The sequence below is a fragment of the Vitis vinifera genome, chromosome 7, assembly GCF_030704535.1.
Source record: "Vitis vinifera cultivar Pinot Noir 40024 chromosome 7, ASM3070453v1".
NCBI classification, from domain to species: Eukaryota; Viridiplantae; Streptophyta; class Magnoliopsida; order Vitales; family Vitaceae; genus Vitis; species Vitis vinifera.
The window spans coordinates 22,647,250-22,670,479 of NC_081811.1; the positions used below are offsets into that span (position 1 = coordinate 22,647,250).

At 30.5% G+C, this 23,230-nt stretch overlaps 2 protein-coding genes and 1 pseudogene across 4 annotated transcripts; all 3 read left to right on the forward strand.

Annotated features, from left to right (window-relative positions):
• The first annotated feature begins 7,861 nt into the window (after positions 1–7,861).
• Positions 7,862–11,929, forward strand: LOC100853370 (probable disease resistance protein At5g66900). Of its 2 annotated transcripts, XM_059738434.1 has the most exons (6): positions 7,862–8,010; positions 8,142–8,822; positions 8,991–9,394; positions 9,492–9,856; positions 10,173–10,384; positions 10,498–11,929. In XM_059738434.1, exons 2-6 carry the CDS (start codon positions 8,195–8,197, stop codon positions 11,331–11,333), a joined length of 2,445 nt encoding a protein of 814 aa, XP_059594417.1. In that variant the 5' UTR covers positions 7,862–8,010; positions 8,142–8,194; the 3' UTR covers positions 11,334–11,929. The 2 variants fall into 2 exon arrangements, with proteins under 2 accessions (XP_059594417.1, XP_003635373.3); XM_003635325.4 differs by having other exon boundaries at positions 7,873–8,822.
• A 2,634-nt stretch (positions 11,930–14,563) lies between these two features.
• LOC104878428 (probable disease resistance protein At5g66900) lies at positions 14,564–16,694 on the forward strand (annotated as a pseudogene).
• A 1,614-nt stretch (positions 16,695–18,308) lies between these two features.
• Positions 18,309–21,986, forward strand: LOC100254879 (probable disease resistance protein At5g66900). Of its 2 annotated transcripts, none has more exons than XM_010648818.3 (6): positions 18,309–18,533; positions 18,650–19,326; positions 19,494–19,900; positions 19,999–20,363; positions 20,675–20,886; positions 20,986–21,986. In XM_010648818.3, the coding sequence occupies exons 2-6, from the start codon at positions 18,699–18,701 to the stop codon at positions 21,831–21,833; spliced, it is 2,460 nt and encodes an 819-aa protein (XP_010647120.1). In that variant the 5' UTR covers positions 18,309–18,533; positions 18,650–18,698; the 3' UTR covers positions 21,834–21,986. The 2 variants fall into 2 exon arrangements, with proteins under 2 accessions (XP_010647120.1, XP_059594416.1); XM_059738433.1 differs by having other exon boundaries at positions 18,314–18,533; positions 20,998–21,986.
• Positions 21,987–23,230: the final 1,244 nt, after the last annotated feature.

A 23,230-nucleotide genomic window follows, 5' to 3' on the forward strand; every position in this document is an offset into this window, starting at 1 on the left:
TGCAAAGAAAGACTTCTTCTTTTTGGGCAGAAAGACTTCTTCTTTTTGGGCAGAAAAAAAGGCATGTACTGCACACTCGTCTTGAAAATACACACGGACTGAACCTTGGGTGTAGAAAGGGAAGAGCTCATTGAACCCGGATTTTCATACCATCACGAACTGAGCATATTCTTGGACATGGACACCAGTTGATGAGAATCAACAAGCATTCAAGGATCCATTGCATGTTCCAGTTGGACCTATTACTAAAGCAAGATCCAAGAAGATCAGAGAAGTACTTAATGGGCTAATTCAAGATATTTGGGTTGATTCTAACACAGGACATTCGAAGCTTGGCCCAAAGAAAGATGAAGGTGTAATAAATTTAATCCAAGCTATTGAAGGCTAATTTGGCTTGATTGGGCGTGATTTATGGCTTAGATTATTTAGGGTTTTAATATTTAATACGTTTTTTTTCAATCATCACATATAAATAGCATGCACTCATTGTAATAGAGGATTATTGAATAAAAAATAAAAAAATGTGAGACTTTGCTCTTCTTTTGGTTCTTCAAGAACTGTAAACTTATCAAGGATTCTTTCTTGTGGCATTCAAACTTTATACCTTTAGTTCATGATTCCATTGTAATTATTAAGTCAAGGTCTATTACTTATACTTTTGGTTCACGTTTCACTTATAAACGTTGGGTCAGGGTTCTATAAAAAATCTGTATTTTAACTTTCTTGGGCAATTATTCCAACACTTTTTGTTGAGTCTCAAAGCGTGTCGATTGAGGTTTGCATCACCAGTGGAGCATGAAAATGACTTTTTGTGACATTAATCAAGGTAAGCATTTCATTTATTGTCATTTAATTCATGCTTTAATGTCTACATGTGATTTTATGTCGTTTAAAATTTCATCACACCTATCATACCTGGAGAATTGAAGAGTGATTCTTTTATCCATATACAAATATATAGATCGGAGAATTGAAGGGTGTATCATATGTGCCGTACAATTAATTTCATGAGTATGCATGAACTTGCACATAAAAAATAAAAGGCCTCTCTTTATTTGCAGATGCCAATCTTTAACCCACCATCTCTATATCTGTTTGCCTGCTGAGACACCCTTGGAAAAGGAAAGGAAATGAAGGAAGTTTGACTTGGAATCTTCGCGGTTCGGGGTTGTCGAATTACTTGTGTGACGGGCTCTTCTGGCTTCTATTCAGAATCTTGATAGAAATTGTCGCACAACCTCTCTCCCTGAGCAACTCCCCAGGAAATTAAGATGCAACTGAGGTTGATGGCTGCTACAGCGATGCCTTTGTCAGCCAGCAAAGGTCCAATATCAACTTCGCTGCATTTGTGTAAAGACCTGAAACTTGCTTGAGCTTGTAGGTAATGGAATACCCTCTAGCCCATGTTTGGTACGTGGAGGCGGGTATTACAAGGAACATCTCATCCCTCTTCCCGTTCATTTCCATGTTTATGTTTCGACAATTCAAATGATGAAGAGAATTGAATAAAAAAATGATTTCAACTAAAATAAGATTCGCTTATGAATGCGACTTTGATTTATTTCTAGTAAAAGATATTTTGATTCCTTCTCTGATATAATTTTATTTTAAATCACGTTTAAAAGAATACAAAATAAAAAACTTTTTTGAATAATTTAATTTTTAATTTGATTTTGTAAAAAAAAAAATGTAAATTCAATTTATATTATAAAGTAAATTTAATTTAAGTTTTGTTAAAAATAAAAATAATTTTTTAATTATAAATAAATTTAAAAATAAATAGTTTTTAATAAAATATGAATAATAATATTAAAATAAAATCATAAATTATATTTTTTATAATATTTATAAAAAATATAGATATTAACGACTTTACAAAAATATAAATTGAATTATTATAAAAATATTAAATTAAAAATTGATTTCATCTTCTATTTATTCCTATTTTGGATTGTTTTGAGAATGAGAATAGTAGAATAAAAAAATGTATCATTATAAAAAAAATATTATTCTCCCCAAGATATTGATTTTATATTATTTCCCTTCAACCTCATCTAATTTTGGTCTTATTCCCACGTATCAAACGCATCTTTTGGTCACGATTTGTAGGTGAATACAAGAAATGGAAATGTATATTTTATTTCAATTTATATTTTTTTTTTAAACCAAAACCAGCAAAACAATTAAAATTTTATAAAAAATTAGCCAAACAAAAGACCAACTTAAAGTCTTTATCAATTCAACTTAAAAGAATAACCTACCATGGGTGTAACATGGAAATTCACGAGATATAAAGTAGTTTCACCCATTCAACCTTGGTTGCAAAAATCATTTTAAATTGAAATTGGTAAGAAAAGTAAGTCGATGCAAGTAATTTATGACCAAATCTTTACATAGAAAATGTTCAAATGAATTTTCTAGTCATATGTCTCATACAAAATGAAGTAAATCATATGCTAAAATGTGTAAATAGTATAATAATAAATATTTTGACCGGCTTTTGTTTTATGGAATCCTTTAAAGTACTCGTCTATCAATACACCTCAGGCTTAACTCTTTATAAAACGATGTTAAGTTATTAATTAATTCAATTTTTTTTTAATAAAATGATAACTTAAATTTATCCTTATTTATAACTTAACTTAGTTTAACAAATATTATAGAAATGTTGGAATTGGCGTAGAAGTTGTGTTGGAATTGTTAACAATTAAATTACATATTTTTAATAAAATAGTGTAATTGACTTTGAATAAAAGAAAGTTGAATGAGATTCTTTCAAGTTGAATGAGGTTTTTTCACATGTTTGGAAAATAATCGGTTATCCCATTAGACTTAGACTAGTCTTTCTCATGTCTAGAAGATAATAACTATTCAAAAATATAAAATTTTAAAAAATATAAATGAAAAAAAAGGGGTTTAGGTATATTTAGTAATTATTTTCAAAAATAATTTTATATTTAATAGAAAAAAATAGGAAAACATGTTTGGTAACCAAAAACTATTTTTTATTTTGTTTTTAAAAACAGAAAATATGATATTTCAGATAATATCTTTTAATTGATTTATATTATTTTTACTTATTTTTCGAAGCCTATTTTAAAGAATAATTATTCAAACATGTGAGATGATTAAAAATAAAATACTTAGACATAAAATTATTTTTAAAACATATTTTAAAATATTTTAGATTTCTAAACAAACTTTTGTTTTATAAAACATTATGAAATAATTTTAAAAAACTATTCTTAAAAACTATTTTTTAAAAAAAATTAAAAAAACAATTACCAAATAGGCCCTTTTTGCACTTTTCGTGGTATTTCCTACCAAGTTTGCCTTATTCCTCTTGGTCTTCTCCACTATTTCTTCATACGGTGTTTTTTGTTTTAAAAAAATTAAAATAAATTTTAATAAATGTTAATATTTAAAGATAAAGAATTGAATTATTAAGTTGTCTGTCTGAATACTTCTTATTTTTTATTTAAACAAATATAAAATGATAATAGCTCCATATAAAAGTGGAGAAATTTTTAGACTTGACTAAAAAAAAGAACAAATAATTTCAAAAGTTGTTTAAGAATTATAATGTTCTACATAGATGTTACAATTTTTACTTTTATAACAAAAAAAATGGAATTTTTTATTTTCATTTTAAAAGAACATGCCTTAAATATATTTATTAGAATACTCAAATTCTTAAAGTTATCAAATATTACTTATTTTCCATTTGGAACTAAAAGAATAAAAGAATACTAACTTTATTTTAATTTTCAATTAAATCTACAATTAAAATATGCACCAAATTTAAACCAAAACCAACAAAACAATTAAAATTTCATAAAAAATTAGTTAACAGAAGATCAGCTTAAAGTTTCTATCAATTCAACTTAAAAGAATAACCTACCATGGATGTAACATGGAAATTCACGAGATATAAAGTAGTTTCACTCATTCAATTTTGGTTGCAAAAGTCATCTTCAATCGAAATTGATAAGAGAGGCAAGTCTATGCAAGTAATTTATGACCGACTCTTTACATAGAAAATGCTCAAATGAATTTTCTAGTCATATGTCTCATATAAAATGAAGTAAATCATATGCTCAAATATGTACATAGTATTATAATAACGAATATTTTGACTGACTTTTGTTTTATCGAATCCTTCAAAGTACTCGTTTATCAATACACCTCACGCTTAACTCTTTATAAAACGATGTTAAATTTTCGATTAATTCAATTTTTTTTGAATAAAATGATGACTTAAATTGATCATTATCTATAACTTAAATTAGTTTAACAAATATTATAGAAATGTTGGAATTGGCGTGGAAGTCGTGTTGGAATTGCTGACAATTAAATTACATATTTTTAATAAAATAGTGTAAAAGTCTTGATCTTTGAGCCCAATTGACTTTGAATCAAAAAAAGTTAAAATGAGGTTTTTTCATATGTTTGGAAAATAATCGTTGACTTTGAATCAAAAAAGTTAAAATGAGGTTTTTTCACATGTTTGGAAAATAATCGATTATCCCATTAGTCTTACACTGGTCTTTCGCATGCCTAGAAGATAATAACTATTCCATTAGACTAGTGTCATCAAAATATAAAATTTTAAAAATTAATTTTTCTAAAAAAATATAAATGAAAAAAACGGGGTTTGGATATATTTAGTAATTATTTTCAAAACTAATTTTCTGTTAAAAAAAAATAACATGTTTGATAACCAAAAACTATTTTTTATTTTGTTTATAAGAACATAAATCATGAATTTTTTTTTTAATTTCTTTATATTATTTTTACTTGTTTTAAAGAATAATTATTCAAACATGTGATGATTAAAAATAAAATACTAGACATAAAAATTATTTTTAAAACATATTTAAAAATATTTTAGGTTTTTAAACAGACTTTTGTTTTATAAAATATTATAAAATAATTTTAAAAAATTGTCTTTCAAAAAAACATTCGAAGACAATTACCAAATAGACCCTTTTTGCACTTTCCAACGTATTTCCAACCAAGTTTGTCTTATTCCTCGTGGTCTTCTCCTCTATTTCTTCATATTTACGATACTTTTTTTTTAAATTAAAATAAATTTTAATAAACACTAATATTCAAAGATAAAGAATTGAATTATTAAGTTGTATGTTTGAATACTTCTTATTTTTTTATTTTAAAAAATATAAAATGATAATAGCACTTTCCAATGTATTTCCAACCAAGTTTGCCTTATTCCTCATGGTCTTCTCCTCTATTTCTTCATATTTACGATACTTTTTTTTAAAATTAAAATAAATTTTAATAAACACTAATATTTAAAGATAAAGAATTGAATTATTAAGTTGTATGTTTGAATACTTCTTATTTTTTTATTTTAAAAAATATAAAATGATAATAGCACTTTCCAATGTATTTCCAACCAAGTTTGCCTTATTCCTCACGGTCTTCTCCTCTATTTCTTCATATTTACGATACTTTTTTTTAAAATTAAAATAAATTTTAATAAACACTAATATTTAAAGATAAAGAATTGAATTATTAAGTTGTATGTTTGAATACTTCTTATTTTTTTATTTTAAAAAATATAAAATGATAATAACACTTTCCAATGTATTTCCAACCAAGTTTGCCTTATTCCTCATGGTCTTCTCCTCTATTTCTTCATATTTATGATACTTTTTTTTAAAATTAAAATAAATTTTAATAAAAACTAATATTTAAAGATAAAGAATTGAATTATTAAGTTGTATGTTTGAATACTTCTTTTTTTTTTTTATTTTAAAAAATATAAAATGATAATAGCACTTTCCAATGTATTTCCAACCAAGTTTGCCTTATTCCTCATGGTCTTCTCCTCTATTTCTTCATATTTACGATACTTTTTTTTAAAATTAAAATAAATTTTAATAAACACTAATATTTAAAGATAAAGAATTGAATTATTAAGTTGTATGTTTGAATACTTCTTATTTTTTTATTTTAAAAAATATAAAATGATAATAGCTCCATATAAAAGTGGAGAAATTTGTAGACTTTAATAAAAAAAACAAATAATTTCAAAAGCTGTTTAAGACTTATAATATTCTACATAGATGTTACAAAAAATAATAGTACTTTTTATATAAAATAGAGGAATTTTTAGAAACTTAAATGATAAAAAAAATTCAAGCTATTGAATTTTTTTATTATATTAAATTTTAAGGTTTAAAAAGGTAATTTTTAAAGGTATATGGTAAGTTTTGTATAAAAATTCTCTCATTTTCTTTAATAATTTTTATTTTAAAAATAAAAATAAAAATAAAAATAAAAAGTTGAAAATAAGAATTTATTTGGGAAGTGTTTTTAAAACTGATGTAAAAAATGGATTTTGATAACATGTTTTGAAAACTGTTATACGATATTTTGTAAAAAAAAAAAAAAAACCTATTTGGAAATTTAAAATAATTTTAACTTATTTGTTATATTTTTAAATATATTTTAAAGATAATTTTTTTTATAATACTTTATTTTTAATCATTTTTTATATTTATGTAATTATTTTAAAAAATATTTTTTTAAAATAACTAAAAACAGTTAAAAGATATTTTATCCAAACATCATATTTTCTTTTCCGTAATCAAATATATATATATATATATATATTTTTTTTTTTTGAGTACCAAAAACTGTTTTTGAAACAGAGAAAAGGTAAAAGGGCTACGTCCCCGCTTGAAAAAAAAGAATTCCGTACATTTTCTCTAGACTAAAAGTCAAATTCTCACCCCTGGGGCGGAGCACTTTCCGAATGTTGATTTAAGGAAGAGCTTGAGTGAAGCAAGGGTCAACCTACTGTCCGAGTTTTTTTAAAGAATCGGAAAGCAGCAGGTAAAAGGAACAAGCGCCCTACTGCCGCGTTTGCGAGTTTGCAGCAGGTGAAAGGAACAAGCGCCCTACTGCCGCGTTTGCGAGTTGGCGCGTTTGCCAAACTTATGTTCTGTTCAAAGCAGCTTCCTTATTACTATAATAATATATATATATTTTAAATTTAAGTTTTCAAATACCAAATTATATAATCTATTAATTTAAATTATATCACATATAATACTTGTTATAATCAGGGAGAGACTTTTTTTTTTCCTACTATATAAATATTTAGTAGGTATTTTTTTGTAACTATGATGAAACTATTAAAAATTACCTTTTGTTGTAGATTTTCTTTAATTAATTTAGTTAACAAATTTTGAAATATATCTTCAAGGTATTTTTTTTACATAAAATTATAATAATATATTTTAAAATAATGAAAAATCTATATATGAAAATTTAAGATAATACTATTATTTCAATAAAGATAAAAATTTCAAAATATAAATAAATTAATATCTTAAAAATACAATAAATTAAATATCTTAAATTAATAAGTTATATAATTTTATATCTTATTTATATATCATAAAACTTTATTGTATTAACATTGTTAATTTATTGATAAATAAAATATTTATTTATTATTATATTTATCAATTTATGAAATAATATTAGATAATTAAGTTTAAATATATCAATTTTTTATTATTAAAATATATATTTTTAATTTTAATAATAATTTATAATTTTATATTTTCAATTGATAATTAGCCTTCAGTTTAAAAATAAAACCTTAATTATCAGTTTAAGCTTTAACTTAAATTTAAAAAAATTATAATTTTTTTATGTCGTGTTTATCTTAAAAGGGCTATTTTGAGTTTTGTGAAGAGAGTAGAGTGTATTAGGTATTGATTTTAAGAAGTATTTTTTAATGTTTTTAATACTTAAAATATAAAATTTTTTAAGTATTAAAAATTGATATAAAAACTTCTTAAAATCCTATCAAACTCTCTGAAACTTATTTAATATAAAAGATTTACTTTGCCCCAAAGCGTTTGCCTTCTCGTTCCATGAAGTACATTGGAAACTCCTTGCGAACTTGTTCCAGACGACGCGTCGTTGCGCCTCTTTATAACTAGGGCAGTGTTTGAGAAGGGAGAAACCAACGTCTGATTTCGAATCTATATGTTTTAATTTTGCTTCGTTTTGAGGGCAGTTTAAAACTAGGGCTCAGATTGGATCTTGTTTTCTATTCTAAGTATCTTGATTTCTTTTCTGTTTCCTACAACTTTTCTCAGCTAGCAAACACAAAACTCCTTCTAATTTTGGGGGTTGTGGTGAGGAGATACTGATGGCCTTGGAGCTTGTTGGAGGGGCTGCTTTGGGAGCAGTGTTTGAGAAGTTGTTCGCGGCGGTTGTAGATGCAAGCAATAAGGCAACTCAGTTCGAGTCCAGCCTCAAAAAACTCGAAGAGACACTCAAATCCATAAATCCAAGTATCCTAGAGATGAAAAAGTTGAACGACCAGTTGGATCGTCCAAAGGAGGACATGGAGAAGTTGATCCAAATCTTAAAAGATGGGGAGAAGCTAATCCACAAGTGCTCCAAGGTCTCTTGTTGCAGCTGCCTCAAGAAGTGGAGGTACGCCAATAAAATTGAGGCCTTGGAGGACTCTCTTCTTAATTTTTTTCAGGTGGAATTGCAAGCCCAACTCGGTAGGAACAACGTAGAGATTCTGGTCATGCTCCAATCAAATAGATTCAGTTTGAGTAACAGAGGGGTTTCCGATAACTACGAAAATTTGGGTTCCTGTGAGGCTACTGATCCGCCCGCTTTTATGGTGGGACTAGATGTGCCTCTCAAAGAATTGAAGAGGTGGCTGTTTACGGATGGGGAATCAAGGATTGTGGTGTCGGCTCCTGGAGGATGTGGGAAAACCACTTTGGCTAAAAGGCTTTGTCACGACCAACAAGTCAAGGGTATTCCTACAAAATCTTGCTTTCTTTTCTTTCCCTTCATGTTAGTAAACCAAATATGAAATATTCCATGCTATACAAGTGAAATTCATCCAAACAACTTCTTTTTTGGTCTAATGAAATATTGTATGAACTCATTGCTAAATCACTTCTTTCTACCATTTTGAACAGAATATTTTACGGACATTTGCTATGTCACGGTGTCAAAAACATGCGACCTAATTGGCATCATCAAGAAACTATTTTGGCATAATGATGAACCAGTGCCGTCGTTTCAAAATGAGGAAGATGCAGTCAACGAATTGGAAAGAATGCTGAAGAGGAAAGTAGAATCTGGTCGTATACTGTTGGTCCTAGATGATGTTTGGTCTGGGTCGGAATCTGTCCTAGCCAAGTTTAAGAAAATATCGGGATACAAGGTTCTGGTTACATCTAGAAATGAATTTCCAGAATTTGTTTCTACATATCACTTGAAATTGTTGAGTGAAGAAGATGCCATGACTCTTTTCCGTCACTCAGCAATCCCTGAGGATGGGAGCGGTTCTTCCATGCCCAGTGAAGACCTTGTGAATACGGTGGTTTCTCACTCTACATTAATATATCACACCTGCATTCATCTTGTTTCCCTGCAAACCAGAACTAATTTAATTTGGTACTGGCGCTGAACTGCAGATAGTGAGGTGCTGCAAGGGATTTCCACTGGCCCTGGAAGTGGTTGGCAGATCACTCCATGGGCAGCCTGTAGAGATCTGGAGAAGCACACTGATGAAATTATCTGAAGGTGAATCCATAGTCAATTCTGAAGATGAACTGCGTAATTGTCTTCAAAGTAGCTTAGATGCCCTTGATGACAAGGATATTATGCTGAAGGAGTGTTTTATGGACTTGGGCTCATTTCCTGAAGACCAAAAAATCCCTGCCACTGCTCTTATAGATATGTGGGCGGAATTGCACAAACTAGATAAAGACGGCATTGATGCCATTTCCAACCTTCAGAAACTCTGCTCTCGGAATCTGCTTAATCTTGTGGTCACAAGGTACACAGGCTTGCTATTTGTCTTTAAAGCAGTAACTTTTTGTCTTTTTTGTCTTTATAATCTTATAATTTAGTCTATCAGCATTTTATGCAATTAGTAATGTTCTATTACAATCGCTATAGAGAAAAGAAATCTATTAACGCTATCATTGAAGGGGGATTCCAACTCCTGCTAATTTCTGCAATTTTTACCCCATTTGTTTTGGAGATGGTCAAATCAAATGAGCACAAAAACAAATAAGACTTATATTTCTTGATTTGCAATTATATTCTTCAATCCATAATATCACTCTAACCAATTTCTGCGGGTTCTCCAGGAATGATGCAAATGAGATTGATTGGTGCTACAACGATGCCTTTGTCATGCAGCATGATCTTCTCAGGGATCTAGCCATTTATCAGAGCAACCAGGAGCCCATAGAAAAGAGGAAAAGACTAATCGTGGACTTGACAGGAAACAGACTCCCCGAGTGGTGGACTAAAGAAATGCAACCCCGATTAAGTGCCCGTCTTGTGTCCATCTCCACAGGTCCCCCCTCTCTCTCTCTCTTTCTATTTCTTATAATTGGAATCTAATATTTCATACAGTATTTGGCATTACTTCTTTCCCTACCTTCTGACACTTTATAGGATATTTTGTAGACGAAATGTTCTCCTCAAGCTGGTGCAACATGCAACTTCCTGAAGCTGAGGTTCTAATACTGAACTTTAATCAGACAGAAAAGAAATACGAATTGCCAGAGTTCATGAAGCAAATGGATGAACTGAAGGTCCTAGTAGTAACAAATTATGGTTTCTGCACTGCTGAATTGACTAATTTTTCAGTACTTGGTTCCTTATCCAATCTAAAGAGAATCAGGTTAGAGCAAGTTTCTATTCCAACACTATGCAACACCAGTATAGAATTGAAGAATCTGGAGAAGCTATCCTTAGTCATGTGTCATAAGATTGGTCAGGCTTTTGCAAGTAGTACCATCCAGATTCCAGAAATGTTACCCAACCTTAGGGAAATCAACATTGATTACTGTAATGACTTGGTGGAATTACCAGAAGGGTTTTGTGATTTAGTCCAGCTGAATAAGCTGAGCATCGGCAACTGCCATAAGCTGTCTTCACTGCCGGAAGGAATAGGGAAGCTTACAAATCTGGAAGTGCTAAGGGTTAGTGCCTGTACATTGGTGTCAAAATTGCCAGACTCAATGGGAAGCCTCCACAAGTTGAGGGTTCTTGATATAACTGGTTGTTTACGAATTAGGAAAATGCCGAAACAAATAGGCGAGTTGCGTAGTCTAAGAGAGTTCCACATGAGAAGGTGCCCGGGTTTGTGCGAGCTGCCATCATCAGTGACGGATCTCGTGGATTTGAAGAGGGTAATCTGCGATGAAGAGACTGCCCAGCTGTGGGAATGTTATACGCACTTGCTCCCCGATCTCACCCTATCAGTGCCTGAAGAAATTATCAACTTGAATTGGCTTTAAAGTACTGGTTTCTGAAAAGCGTTCATCCTCCAAAGTGCTGAAACGGACGCCTAATTATATTCAAACAAGGTGGACTTGTTTGAATAATTATAGCTCTATTCGACGTGTGAAATCTGGTGAAAATTACAAGAAGCTGTGGTATCATAATTCCATTTGTCATATTTGGTTCAGGCTTCAATCAAGGAATGCATTTTCCTGCACCCCGTTCTCAGTGCCAACTTTGGCTCGCATTAAGGGAAATTTCGTGTGAACTTTTTTCACACTAAAACTGAATCTGGCTGGAGGTTAGTTTAAAACGGGACTTGATACTGATTCGGGTTGGCCAAGGCGCAGGCTCGTATTGATCTATGAAGTTCATGGACCACAAAGATCAAAAATGGATTCGGTTGCATTTCTGAACTTGGAAATTCCTATTACAGCAAGGTATATCAAAACCACCTAGAAGAGGTGGAGTCTCCTAACAATGATCCTACCTATTTGGAATTTTTTGTTTTTATTTTTTCTATCAATTCCGTTTTGTACCGAGACTAAGGTGGAGTTTGTTTTTTTGACTTTATTTTAAATATAATTTTAATGGTTAATAGTGTTAAATATTAGATTGTTTTTTTTTTTTTAATATTTTATTTCAATTAAACATTAAAAAGTAAGGTAAAACAGACAAAATATTTTTTCTATTTTGAAAAAGTTAAATATTTTGGTTTTTTCTATTTAACAAAAAAATATATAATAAATCATGAAAAAATAGAAAAACAAACAATCTAAAGTTTGAAAGCAAATTATTTCTAGAAAAAAATTAAAAAAAAAAAAATCCTCTAAATCACATGTAAGAATGAATGCACCAATACTTTATCAATAAGTAAATAAATGTGATTCACAAATGAATGTAATAACATTTCCCAATCAAGAATTATATGAATGTCTAACTACACAATTCACAAACTTAAATATTCTTTACTTCCAATAAAAACAAAGCTGGAAATTATCAAACTTTTTCAAGGAGTACACAATCAAACTTTAGCTCAAATTCTTTAAAAACATACTTATTAAAATATGGTAATTTTTTTTTAGCAAAGATAAACACAAAAAAAATTAACTAATGAAGATATAGAGAGAATAAAGTAATGACGCTAAGATTTAATGTGAAAAAAATATCAATAGAGATAAAAAATCATAAACCTATATAAGCAATCAAGAGCATTTACTACGAAGAAAAACTAACTCAATATAAAGTTTTACCTAACTCAAGTCTACATATCCTTCTCGAACTACTTGATCAACACCTTCCAACTTCAACTTCACACATTTTTCTTCTGAAATACACTTGAAGTCCACACCAAACTTGATCTTAGTTTTTTCTTGAACCCGCATAAGAAGAAAATAGGTTTTCATTCGAACCCAAATCAACAAGAACACGAGATGAATGGAAGAAATGAATCAACCATTTCTCAAAAAGCTCAATCAAAAAACTGATTTGGAAATCAAAGTAATGAGGACTTTCTTGGCAACCAAACCCTTTCAATTTGGATGGGAGAGAGAGAGAGCTCAAAGGGAGTGAGAAAAACGGTTATTGATGTTCTCAACTCCCTAAAATAGAAACATTTGTTTAAATAAGTTGAAGAATCCTTAATGCAATGATGGAAAAATGATTCAACAACAAATAAATTGATCCTACATAAATCTGGATTGATCTTGGAACATGACACAAAAATACTTAGCCAAAAAAATGTTTCCCCAAGTCATTGAAAGCTTCTTTAGAATATTTTCGTTAATTTTAAAAACTTGGTTGATTTAATTTCATCAATATCACAACTTCAACTACATACCTTAACCTCTAAACACTTAGAATAAGTAGTTCAAGGAAGGATTTGATAGACCCCAATTGAAAGAATATTTAGAAGTTTTTGACCTAAAATTGCCAATCTATGTAAAACACTCACAGGTCTGTTAAGAGATTTTCATCCTTAAGGTTTTTATATTATCTTTTAGATTTTATTTTATTTGATCCTTTTGTTACAAAATAACTATTTGTAACAGTCTTATTTCAAAATTAGATAAGTGATTGAACTAAAAATATTATTCATTGGTGGTTCAATGGTTAGGTCAATGTTTGAAACACATTTGAAAGAATATATATATATATATATATATATATATATATATATATATATATATATATACTCTCAAAATTTTAATAATATTTTATTTTTATATTTGATGTTGTTAAATTAAATAATAAAAATAAAAATAAAAATATTAATATTTTTTAATTTTATTAAATAAAACATGTATAATATTTAAGTGTAAAAATATATTTAATATGAAAGAAAAAATATAATTTTTAATTTTATCTACATTTCAAAGGTTATATATCTTATTATTTTATAATTTTTAAAAATTATTATATTATTTAACTTGTAATATTTTCATACTTATCATTATAAAATTAAATGTGAAGGTAAACATATATGTTTGTATATATATATAGACACGCCTATGTATGTGCGTGTGTTATATTTTATAGCAATATCAAATAAAAGTGATCTCATAGCTCAATGGTTCAATTATCTTGTGGCTTGAGTCTTCCTAACGCAAAAGTTCTTTTTTGCACCTTATAAGCAGTCCCATGTATAAGAATATGAAGTTGATAGATTGTATAAACACGTTACAACATATATAAGCCTAACAAGTTGGTGCAGTGGTAGGTTGCTAGCATTATTGGGCCAAAAGGTGCAACTACCCATTATCATCTTATGTTAAATAAGAGTTGATTGATTATTAGAGAACCGATCAATCTGCCCAGCTCGAATGGTTCAACACCAGCCTAACTCATAAGCTACTCAACTAAGCCAATCGAATAGGAGAGGTCGACAGTCTAGTCGATACAGTGCAGTTTTTGAAACTTTAATATGTACAAATAACTTCTAACAAGCTTGAGATCCTTTCTTCTCTACTTGAGAGAATGTCTCATGTTGATTTCATGCATTCTGCATTCAATGACTTCAAATAGTAGTGTCATTTTCTCTTACTTTCTATTGTCAGCTAGCAGACACACAACTCCCCTTCTGATTTTGGGGGTTGTGGTGAAGAGATATCGATGGCTTTGGCGCTTGTTGAAGGGGCTGCTCTGGGAGCAGGAATACGGAGTTTGCTAAGGGCGGTCATAAAAGCAAGTAAAAAGTTAGCCGGGTTCGACTGCATCCTCAAAAAACTCGAAGCCATTTATCCAAGTGATGGAAAGGTTGAACCACGAATAGGATCGTCCAAGGAAGGAAATGAAGAAGTTGATCCAAATCTTACAAGATGGAGAGAAGCTAATCCAAGACTGCTCTCGCTGCTACTGCTACCAGAGGATGGGGTATGCCAATAAAATTAAAGCCTTCGATGCCTATCTTCTTAGATTGTTTCAGGTGGATGTGCAAGTCCAACTCACTAGCAGATTCTGGCCATGCTCAAATCAAATAGATTCAGTTGGAATAACAGCTAACAGAGGGGTTTCGGATGAATATGATAACCTGGGTTCTTGCAACGCTCCTGGTCCACCGGAATTTATGATGGGATTAGATGTGCCTCTCAAAGAATTGAAGAGGCGGCTGTGTGAGGATGGGAAATCAAGGATTGTGATCAGGGCTCCTAGAGGATGTGGGAAAACCACTTTGGCTAAAGGGCTTTGTCTCGACAATCAAGTCAAAGGTATTCATACAAAATCCTTTTTTTTTTGTTATTAATTTTTTAATATTACTTTTAGATTGCTTCAAATACATTCATTTCGCTATTTTATCTCCTACTTAATTTTTTTATAAATAAAAAGGACAATATATTAACAGTGCTTAATTTTTTTTAAAATCATACTTATATAATAATATCAAATAAATTATAATAAAAAAATAAAGAATTTTAAAATTTATTTCTAGCATACCCTTTTATCTTTTTGTTAATTTAAAAAAAAACTATAATAAATAAAATTTAAAGATAAATTATAATAATGAATATAAAATACAAAATCAGTCAACAAATTTAAAAAAAAAAAATTAAATTACAGTAAAACTAATATAAAATAATAGTCTTGGAATAAAACAAAATCATTGTTTTAATGGGATCATAAATGAATAATTTATTGATTTATAGATAAATAAATATTTATTAATTTATGAATAGTACCAAATAAAGCTTTATCTAATATACAAAAGTATATATCATGATTCTTCTACCAATAAATACATGTATTGTACGATGAATATGAAAAAATGGGTCATTATCTGTGCAACTTATATTTGCAAATGCCATGTTAAGAAGCATGTATGACTAGTGCAAATACACCTTTTTTTATCATTGCTTATTACGATACTTATGTATGATTTGTGGATCTAAAAACAATTAATATAGTAAAAAGTTAATACATAAAAGCTTTAGAAATTTAGAAAAAGAAGATAAGGTTATTAATAGTAGAAGATAGAAAGACTCACCCCTTATACTAAAATTTCGGGATGTATATGATCTGAAATAACCTAGACACCTTTCCGCACTCAAACCCATGTAACATAGGAATTACCTGTTTCTCCTATTTTTGAACAGAATATTTTAAGCACATTTTGTATGCCACGGTATCAAAACGGCCCAACCTAATTGCCATCATTAAGAAACTACTTTGGGACAAGGATGAACAAGTGCCAGAGTTCCGAAATGAGGAAGATGCAGTCAATCAAATGGAACTGAAACCGAAGAGGAAAGCAGAATCTGGTGCTATACTGTTGGTCCTAGATGATGTTTGGTGTGGATCAGAATCCCTCTTAGCCAAGTTCAAGTTCCAGATATCAGAATCCAAGGTTCTGGTTACATCAAGAAATGAATTTCCAGAATTTGGCTCTACATATAACCTGGAATTGTGGAATAAGGAAGATACCATGGTTCTTTTTCGTCATTCAGCAACCCCGAGCATGGAAACTGTTATTTCACACACAGTAATGATCTTGTGACGAAGGTGGTTTGTCACTCTACATTGCACGTATACTTCATCTATATGCATTCATTTGTTTTCTCTCCAAACCACAAGTGATTTCATTTGTTAGTAGTGCTCAACTGCAGTCTGCAGACAGTGAGGCACTGCAAGAGACTTCCACTGGTCCTGGAAGTGTTGGCAGATCACTCCATGGGCAGCCTGTAGAGATCTGGAGAAGCCGACTGATGAAATTATACGAAGGTCAATCCATTGTCGATTCTGAAACTGATCTGCGTAAATGTCTTCAAAGTAGCTTAGACGCCCTAAATGACGAGGATGTTATGCAGAAGGAGTGTTTTATGGACTTCACCAGGAATGATGCAAGCGAGATTGATGGATGCTACAGCGGTGCCTTTGTGATGTAGCATGCCTTTTTTGCACTTTCCCTTATTTCCTCTCAAGTTTGCTTTCTTCCTCTGGGTTTTCCTCTCTATTTCTTCATATTTACAGTGTGCTATTTTTTTTTTTTTTAAATTTCAAATAAATTTTAATAAACACTAATAATTAAATATAAAGAATTGAATTATTAAGTTGTCTGTTTGAATACTTCTTATTTTTTATTTAAAAAAATATAAAATGATAATAGCTCCATATAAAAGGGAAGAATTTTTTGAGACTTGACTTTAAAAAATTTAACACTTACAATATTCTATATAGATGTTACAATTATTTTTTTTACTTTTATAACTAAAAATAAATTTTTTTATTTTAAAAATAAAAAATAATAGTACTTTCTATATAAAACAGAGGAATTTTAGTAACATAAAAGATTAAAAAATTCAAGCTATTGAATTTTTTTTATTATAGTAAATTTTAAGGCTTGAAAATGTAATTTTTAAAGGTATATGATAATTTTTGTATAAAAAATCCTTCTTTTTATTTTAAAAATAAAAGTAAAAAACGAAAAGTAAGATTCTATTTGAAAAGTGTTTTTAAATGTTTTATGATTTTTTTTTAAAACAAAAGTTGAGAATTTGAAATATTTTTAATTTATTTTTTATGTTTTTAAATATATTATAAAGATAATTTTAATATGTTGAATTCCGTACATTTTCTTTGGACTAAAAGTCTAGAAAAGTTATGAATTAGAATAAATATAGATAATTTTTTATATTTTAGAAATGGTGTTGGTGGTATCATTCAATAAAATAAATAATTATTAATATTAATTATAAAAGGAAAGAAGAATTTATAACATATCAAATTAATTAACAAAAATATTTAAAATGTTGAAAAGAGAGTTTTTGATTTTATTAAAAAGTTTATCAGAAAATTCAAATAATATTTGTAATTTTTTTAAAAAAAAAATAGTAAAAAAAAATCTTGTTAAAACATTTTTAATAATTTTCAAAAATGTTTTTTGTAGAGAAAATTTTAAAATAATTTATAATTTCACTAATAAATTTATTAGATTTTTTTTTTGAAATAACTAAGGCTTGATAGTTATAAAATTTTAATTTAAAAGTTGTGAATGAATATAAAGTTATTGTTAAAACTTAAGATAAAAAATATATTTGATAAAATATCAAATATTTAAATAAAATTAAAATTTATCAATAATTAAATAATATATATTGAATAATGTGTAATTATTTTCAAATTAGCAAATATTTTATTAAACATAAAAGTCAAAACATTTAAAAAATATCAAAATCAAACAAAACCAACAAAAACATATTATTAAATAAAAAAATTATAAAAAATTTATTTTATAATAAATTTAATTTTATAAATATTAAATAAAATTTTAAAAAACATTTTATAAAATCTATTTGATATTCATACTTATCTAATTTTTTTTTACACACAAAATTAATTTCTTAGAGGGGCAAATTTGCATTTTTACTTTTTTTTTTTAATATTATAAAATTTCTAAATAAATATAAGAAAAGTTTTATTTTTTGAAAATTTGAGGGAGTAATGTGTCATTGTGTCCCCCACTAAGAGTATGGCGTCCGCCCCTCATAAGTTGTACGGATAATGCATACTAGAAGTCTAGAATATTGATTTAAGGAAGAGCATGAGTGAAGCAGTAGGTAAAGGGTTTGCCTTCTCATTTCTCAAGTCTGCATAAAGTCCACCACAGTGGATTCCCAAAATTTCCATGAAGTACAGTGGAAACTCCTTGGCTACCTTCAAGTTCCAGAGCTCACTAGCCAAAACACAGTAGGAGAAGGGAGAAACCAACGTCTGATTTCGAATCTGTATGTTGTAATATTGTTTTGTTTTGAGGGGAATTTAAAACTAGGGCTTAGATTGGATCTTGTTTTCTATTCAAGTATCTTGATTTCTTCTGTTTCCTACAACTTTTCTCCTCTAGCAAACACAAAACTCCTTCTAATTTTGGGGGTTGTGGTGAGGAGATACTGATGGCTTTGGAGCTTGTTGGAGGGGCTGCGTTGGGAGCAGTGTTTGAGAAGTTGTTCGCGGCGGTTGAAGATGCAAGGACTAAGGCAACCAAGTTCTACTCCAGCCTCAAAAAACTCGAAGAGACACTCAAATCCATAAATCCAAGTATCCTAGAGATGAAAAGGATGAACGACCAGTTGGATCGTCCAAAGGAGGAAATGGAGAAGTTGATCCAAATCTTAAAAGATGGGGAGAAGCTAATCCACAAGTGCTCCAAGGTCTCTTGTCGCAACTACTTCAAGAAGTGGAGGTACGCCAATGAAATCGAGGCCTTGGAGGACTCTCTTCGTAAAATTTTTCAGGTGGAATTGCAAGCCCAACTCAGTAGGAACAACATGCAGATTCTGGTCCTGCTCAAATCAAATAGATTCAGTTGGAGTAACAAAGGGGTTTCCGTTAAATATGAAAGTTTGGGTTCCTGTGAGGCTACTGATCCGCCGGCTTTTATGGTGGGACTAGATGTGCCTCTCAAAGAATTGAAGAGGTGGCTGTTTACGGATGGGGAATCAAGGATTGTGGTGTCGGCTCCTGGAGGATGTGGGAAAACCACTTTGGCTAAAAGGCTTTGTCACGACCAACAAGTCAAGGGTATTCCTACAAAATCTTGCTTTCTTTTCTTTCCTTCATGTTAGTAAACCAAATACGAAATATTCCATGCTATACAAGTGAAATTCATCCAAACAACTTCTTTTTTGGTCTAATGAAATATTGTATGAGCTCATTGCTAAATCACTTCTTTCTACCATTTTGAACAGAATATTTTCAGCACATTTTCTATGTCACGGTGTCAAAAACATTCAACCTAATTGGCATCATCAAGAAACTATTTTGGCATAGTGATGAACAAGTGCCGGGGTTTCAAAATGAGGAAGATGCAGTCAACCAATTGGAACTAATGCTGAAGAGGAAAGTAGAATCTGGTCGTATACTGTTGGTCCTAGATGACGTTTGGTCTGGGTCGGAATCTTTCCTAACCAAGTTTAACTTCCAAATATCGGGATGCAAGGTTCTGATTACATCTAGAAATGAATTTCCAAAATTTGGTTCTACATATAACTTGAAATTGTTGAGTGAAGAAGATGCCAAGACTCTTTTCCGTCACTCAGCAATCCCTGAGGATGGGAGTGGTTCTTCCATGCCCGGTGAAGACCTTGTAAATACGGTGGTTTCTCACTCTACATTAATTTATCACACCTGCATTCATTTTTGTTTCCCTGCAAACCAGAACTAATCTTATTTGGTGCTGGCGCTGAACTGCAGATAGTGAGGCGCTGCAAGGGATTTCCACTGGCCCTGGAAGTGGTTGGCAGATCGCTCCATGGGCAGCCTGTAGAGATCTGGAGAAGCACACTGATGAAATTATCTGAAGGTGAATCCATTGTCAATTCTGAAGATGAGCTGCGTAATTGTCTTCAGAGTAGCTTAGATGCCCTTGCTGACAAGGATATTATGCTGAAGGAGTGTTTTATGGACTTGGGCTCATTTCCTGAAGACCAAAAAATCCCTGCCACTGCTCTTATAGATATGTGGGCGGAATTGCACAAACTAGATAAAGACGGCATTTATGCCGTTATCAACCTTCAGAATCTCTGCTCTCAGAATCTGCTTAATCTTGTGGTCACAAGGTACACAGGCTTGCTATTTGTCTTTAAAGTAATAACCTTTTTTCCTTTTTCTCTTGATAATCTTATAATTTTGTGTATCAGCATTTTATACAATTAGTAATGTTCTATTACAATCACTAAGAGAAAAGAAATCTATTAACGCTAGCATTGAAGGGGGAACTCCTGCTAATTTCTGCAATTTTTACCCCATTTGTTTTGGAGGTGGTCAAATCAAATGAGCACAAAAACAAAATAAGACTTATATTTCTTGATTTGCAATTATATTCTTCAATCCATAATATCACTCTAACCAATGTCTGCGGGTTGTCCAGGAATGATGCAAATGAGATTGGTTGGTGCTACAAGGATGCCTTTGTCATGCAGCATGATCTTCTCAGGGATCTAGCCATTTATCAGAGCAACCAGGAGCCCATAGAAAAGAGGAAAAGACTAATCGTGGACTTGACAGGAAACAGACTCCCCGAGTGGTGGACTAAAGAAAATCAGCCCCAATTAAGTGCTCGTCTTGTGTCCATCTCCACAGGTCCCCCCTCTCTCTCTCTTTCTATCTCTCATAATTGGAATCTAATATTTCATACAGTATTTGGCATTACTTCTTTCCCTACCTTCTGACACTTTATAGGATATTCTGTAGATGAAATGTTCTCCTCAAACTGGTGCAACATGCAACTTCCTGAAGCTGAGGCTCTAATACTGAACTTTAATCAGACAGAAAATAAATACGAATTGCCAGAGTTCATGAAGCAAATGGATAAACTGAAGGTTCTAGTAGTAACAAATTATGGTTTCTGTGCTGCTGAATTGACTAATTTTTCAGTACTTGGTTCCTTATCCAATCTAAAGAGAATCAGGTTAGAGCAAGTTTCAATTCCAAGACTATGCAACACGAGTATGGAATTGAAGAATCTGGAAAAGCTATCCTTAGTCATGTGTCATAAGATTGGTCAGGCTTTTGCAAGTAGTACCATCCAGATCCCAGAAATGTTACCAAACCTTAGGGAAATCAACATTGATTACTGTAATGACTTGGTGGAATTACCAGAAGGGTTTTGTGACTTAGTCCAGCTGAATAAGCTGAGCATCAGCAACTGCCATAAGCTGTCTGCACTGCCGGAAGGGATAGGGAAGCTTGCAAATCTGGAAGTGCTAAGGGTTAGTGCCTGTACATTGGTGTCAAAATTGCCAGACTCAATGGGAAGCCTCCACAAGTTGAGCGTTCTTGATATAACTGGTTGTTTACGAATAAGGAAAATGCCGAAACAAATAGGGGAGTTGCGTGGTCTAAGAGAGCTCCACATGAGAAGGTGCCCAGGTTTGCGCGAGCTGCCACCATCAGTGACGCTTCTCGTGGATTTGGAGAGGGTAATCTGCGATGAAGAGACTGCCCAGCTGTGGGAATGTTATACGCACTTGCTCCCCAATCTCACCCTATCAGTGCCTGAAGAAATTATCAACTTGAATTGGCTTTAAAATACTGGTTTCTGAAAAACTTTCATCCTCCAAAGTGTTGAACCGGACGCCTAATTATATTCAAACAATGTTCGACTTATGAAATCTAGTAACTTTCATCGGCTGTTTGTCATATTTGGTTCGGGCTTCAATCAAGGAATGCATTTTCCTGCACCCCGTCCTCAGTGCCAACTTTTGTTCACATTAAGGGAAATTTCGTGTGAACTTTTTTCACACTAAAATTGAATCCGGCTGGAGATTGATTGGTTTAAAGCGGGACTTGATATTGATTAGGGTTGGCCAAGGCGCAGGCTTGTATTGACCTATGAAGTTCACTGACCACAAAGATCGAAAATGGATTCGTTTGCATTTCTTAACTTGGAAATTCCTATTACAGCAAGGCATATCAAAACCGCCTAGAAGAGGGGGAGTCTCCTAACAATCATTCCCCCTATTTAGAATTTTTTGTTTTTATTTTTTCTATCAATTCTTTTACTAAGTGATGTTTGTTTTTTTGACTTTTTGTTGAAAGTAATTTAGTTTTACAATTTAGGTTGTTTGTTTTTTTACTTTTTCATAACTTATTATAAACTTTTTACTAAATAGAAAAAATTAAAATATGTAACTTTTTTCAAATAGAAAAAATAATATATTGATTTTTTTTATTTTTTAATACTTAATAGAAATAAAATACTATAAAAACAAATAACCTAATATTTAACACTATTAAATATTAATGTTCTATTTAGAATTAAGTAAAAAAACAAACACCACCTAAATATTTCTTACATACATAACACTCTATCAATAAGTAAAATAAATGCGAATCACGTATTAATGGAACAACATTTTCCAATCAAGAATTATATTAATGTTGGACTACACAATTCACAAACTTAAATATTCTTTACTTTTGATAAAAACAAAATTGGAAATTACCCATCTTTTTCAAGGAATATACAATCAAACTTTAGCTCAAATTCTTTATACATATACTTATTAAAATATGATAATTTTTTTAGCAAAGATAAATACAAAGAAAATGAACTAATGAAGAGATAGAAAATAAAGTAATGACACCAAAATTTAATATGACAAAATATCAATAAAGATAAAAAACTATAGGCCTACAAGAAATCAAGAACATCTACTACGAAGAAAAACTAACCCAGTACAAGGTTTTATTTAATTCAAGTCTACATATCCTGCTTGAACTACTTGATCAACATCTTCCAACTTCAACTTCACACCTTCTTCTTCTAAAACATACTTGGAGTCCACACTAAACTCAATCTTAATTTTTTCTTGAATCTTTAGAAGAAGAAAATAGGTTATCATTCAAACCCAAATCAACAAGAACACAAGAGATGAATGGAAGAAATTAATCAACCATTTTTCAAAAAACTGACTTGGAAATC

Excerpts from the sequence above, each read along its gene's own strand:
- LOC100254879 (XM_010648818.3), top strand. The coding sequence starts at position 18,699 with ATGGCTTTGGAGCTTGTTGGAGGGGCTGCGTTGGGAGCAGTGTTTGAG. Across the intron at positions 19,327-19,493 it reads TCACGACCAACAAGTCAAGG|AATATTTTCAGCACATTTTC; the intron begins GTATTCCTACAA and ends CATTTTGAACAG. Across the intron at positions 20,887-20,985 it reads TCTTGTGTCCATCTCCACAG|GATATTCTGTAGATGAAATG; the intron begins GTCCCCCCTCTC and ends GACACTTTATAG.
- LOC100853370 (XM_059738434.1), top strand. The coding sequence starts at position 8,195 with ATGGCCTTGGAGCTTGTTGGAGGGGCTGCTTTGGGAGCAGTGTTTGAG. Across the intron at positions 8,823-8,990 it reads TCACGACCAACAAGTCAAGG|AATATTTTACGGACATTTGC; the intron begins GTATTCCTACAA and ends CATTTTGAACAG. Across the intron at positions 9,857-10,172 it reads CTTAATCTTGTGGTCACAAG|GAATGATGCAAATGAGATTG; the intron begins GTACACAGGCTT and ends CGGGTTCTCCAG.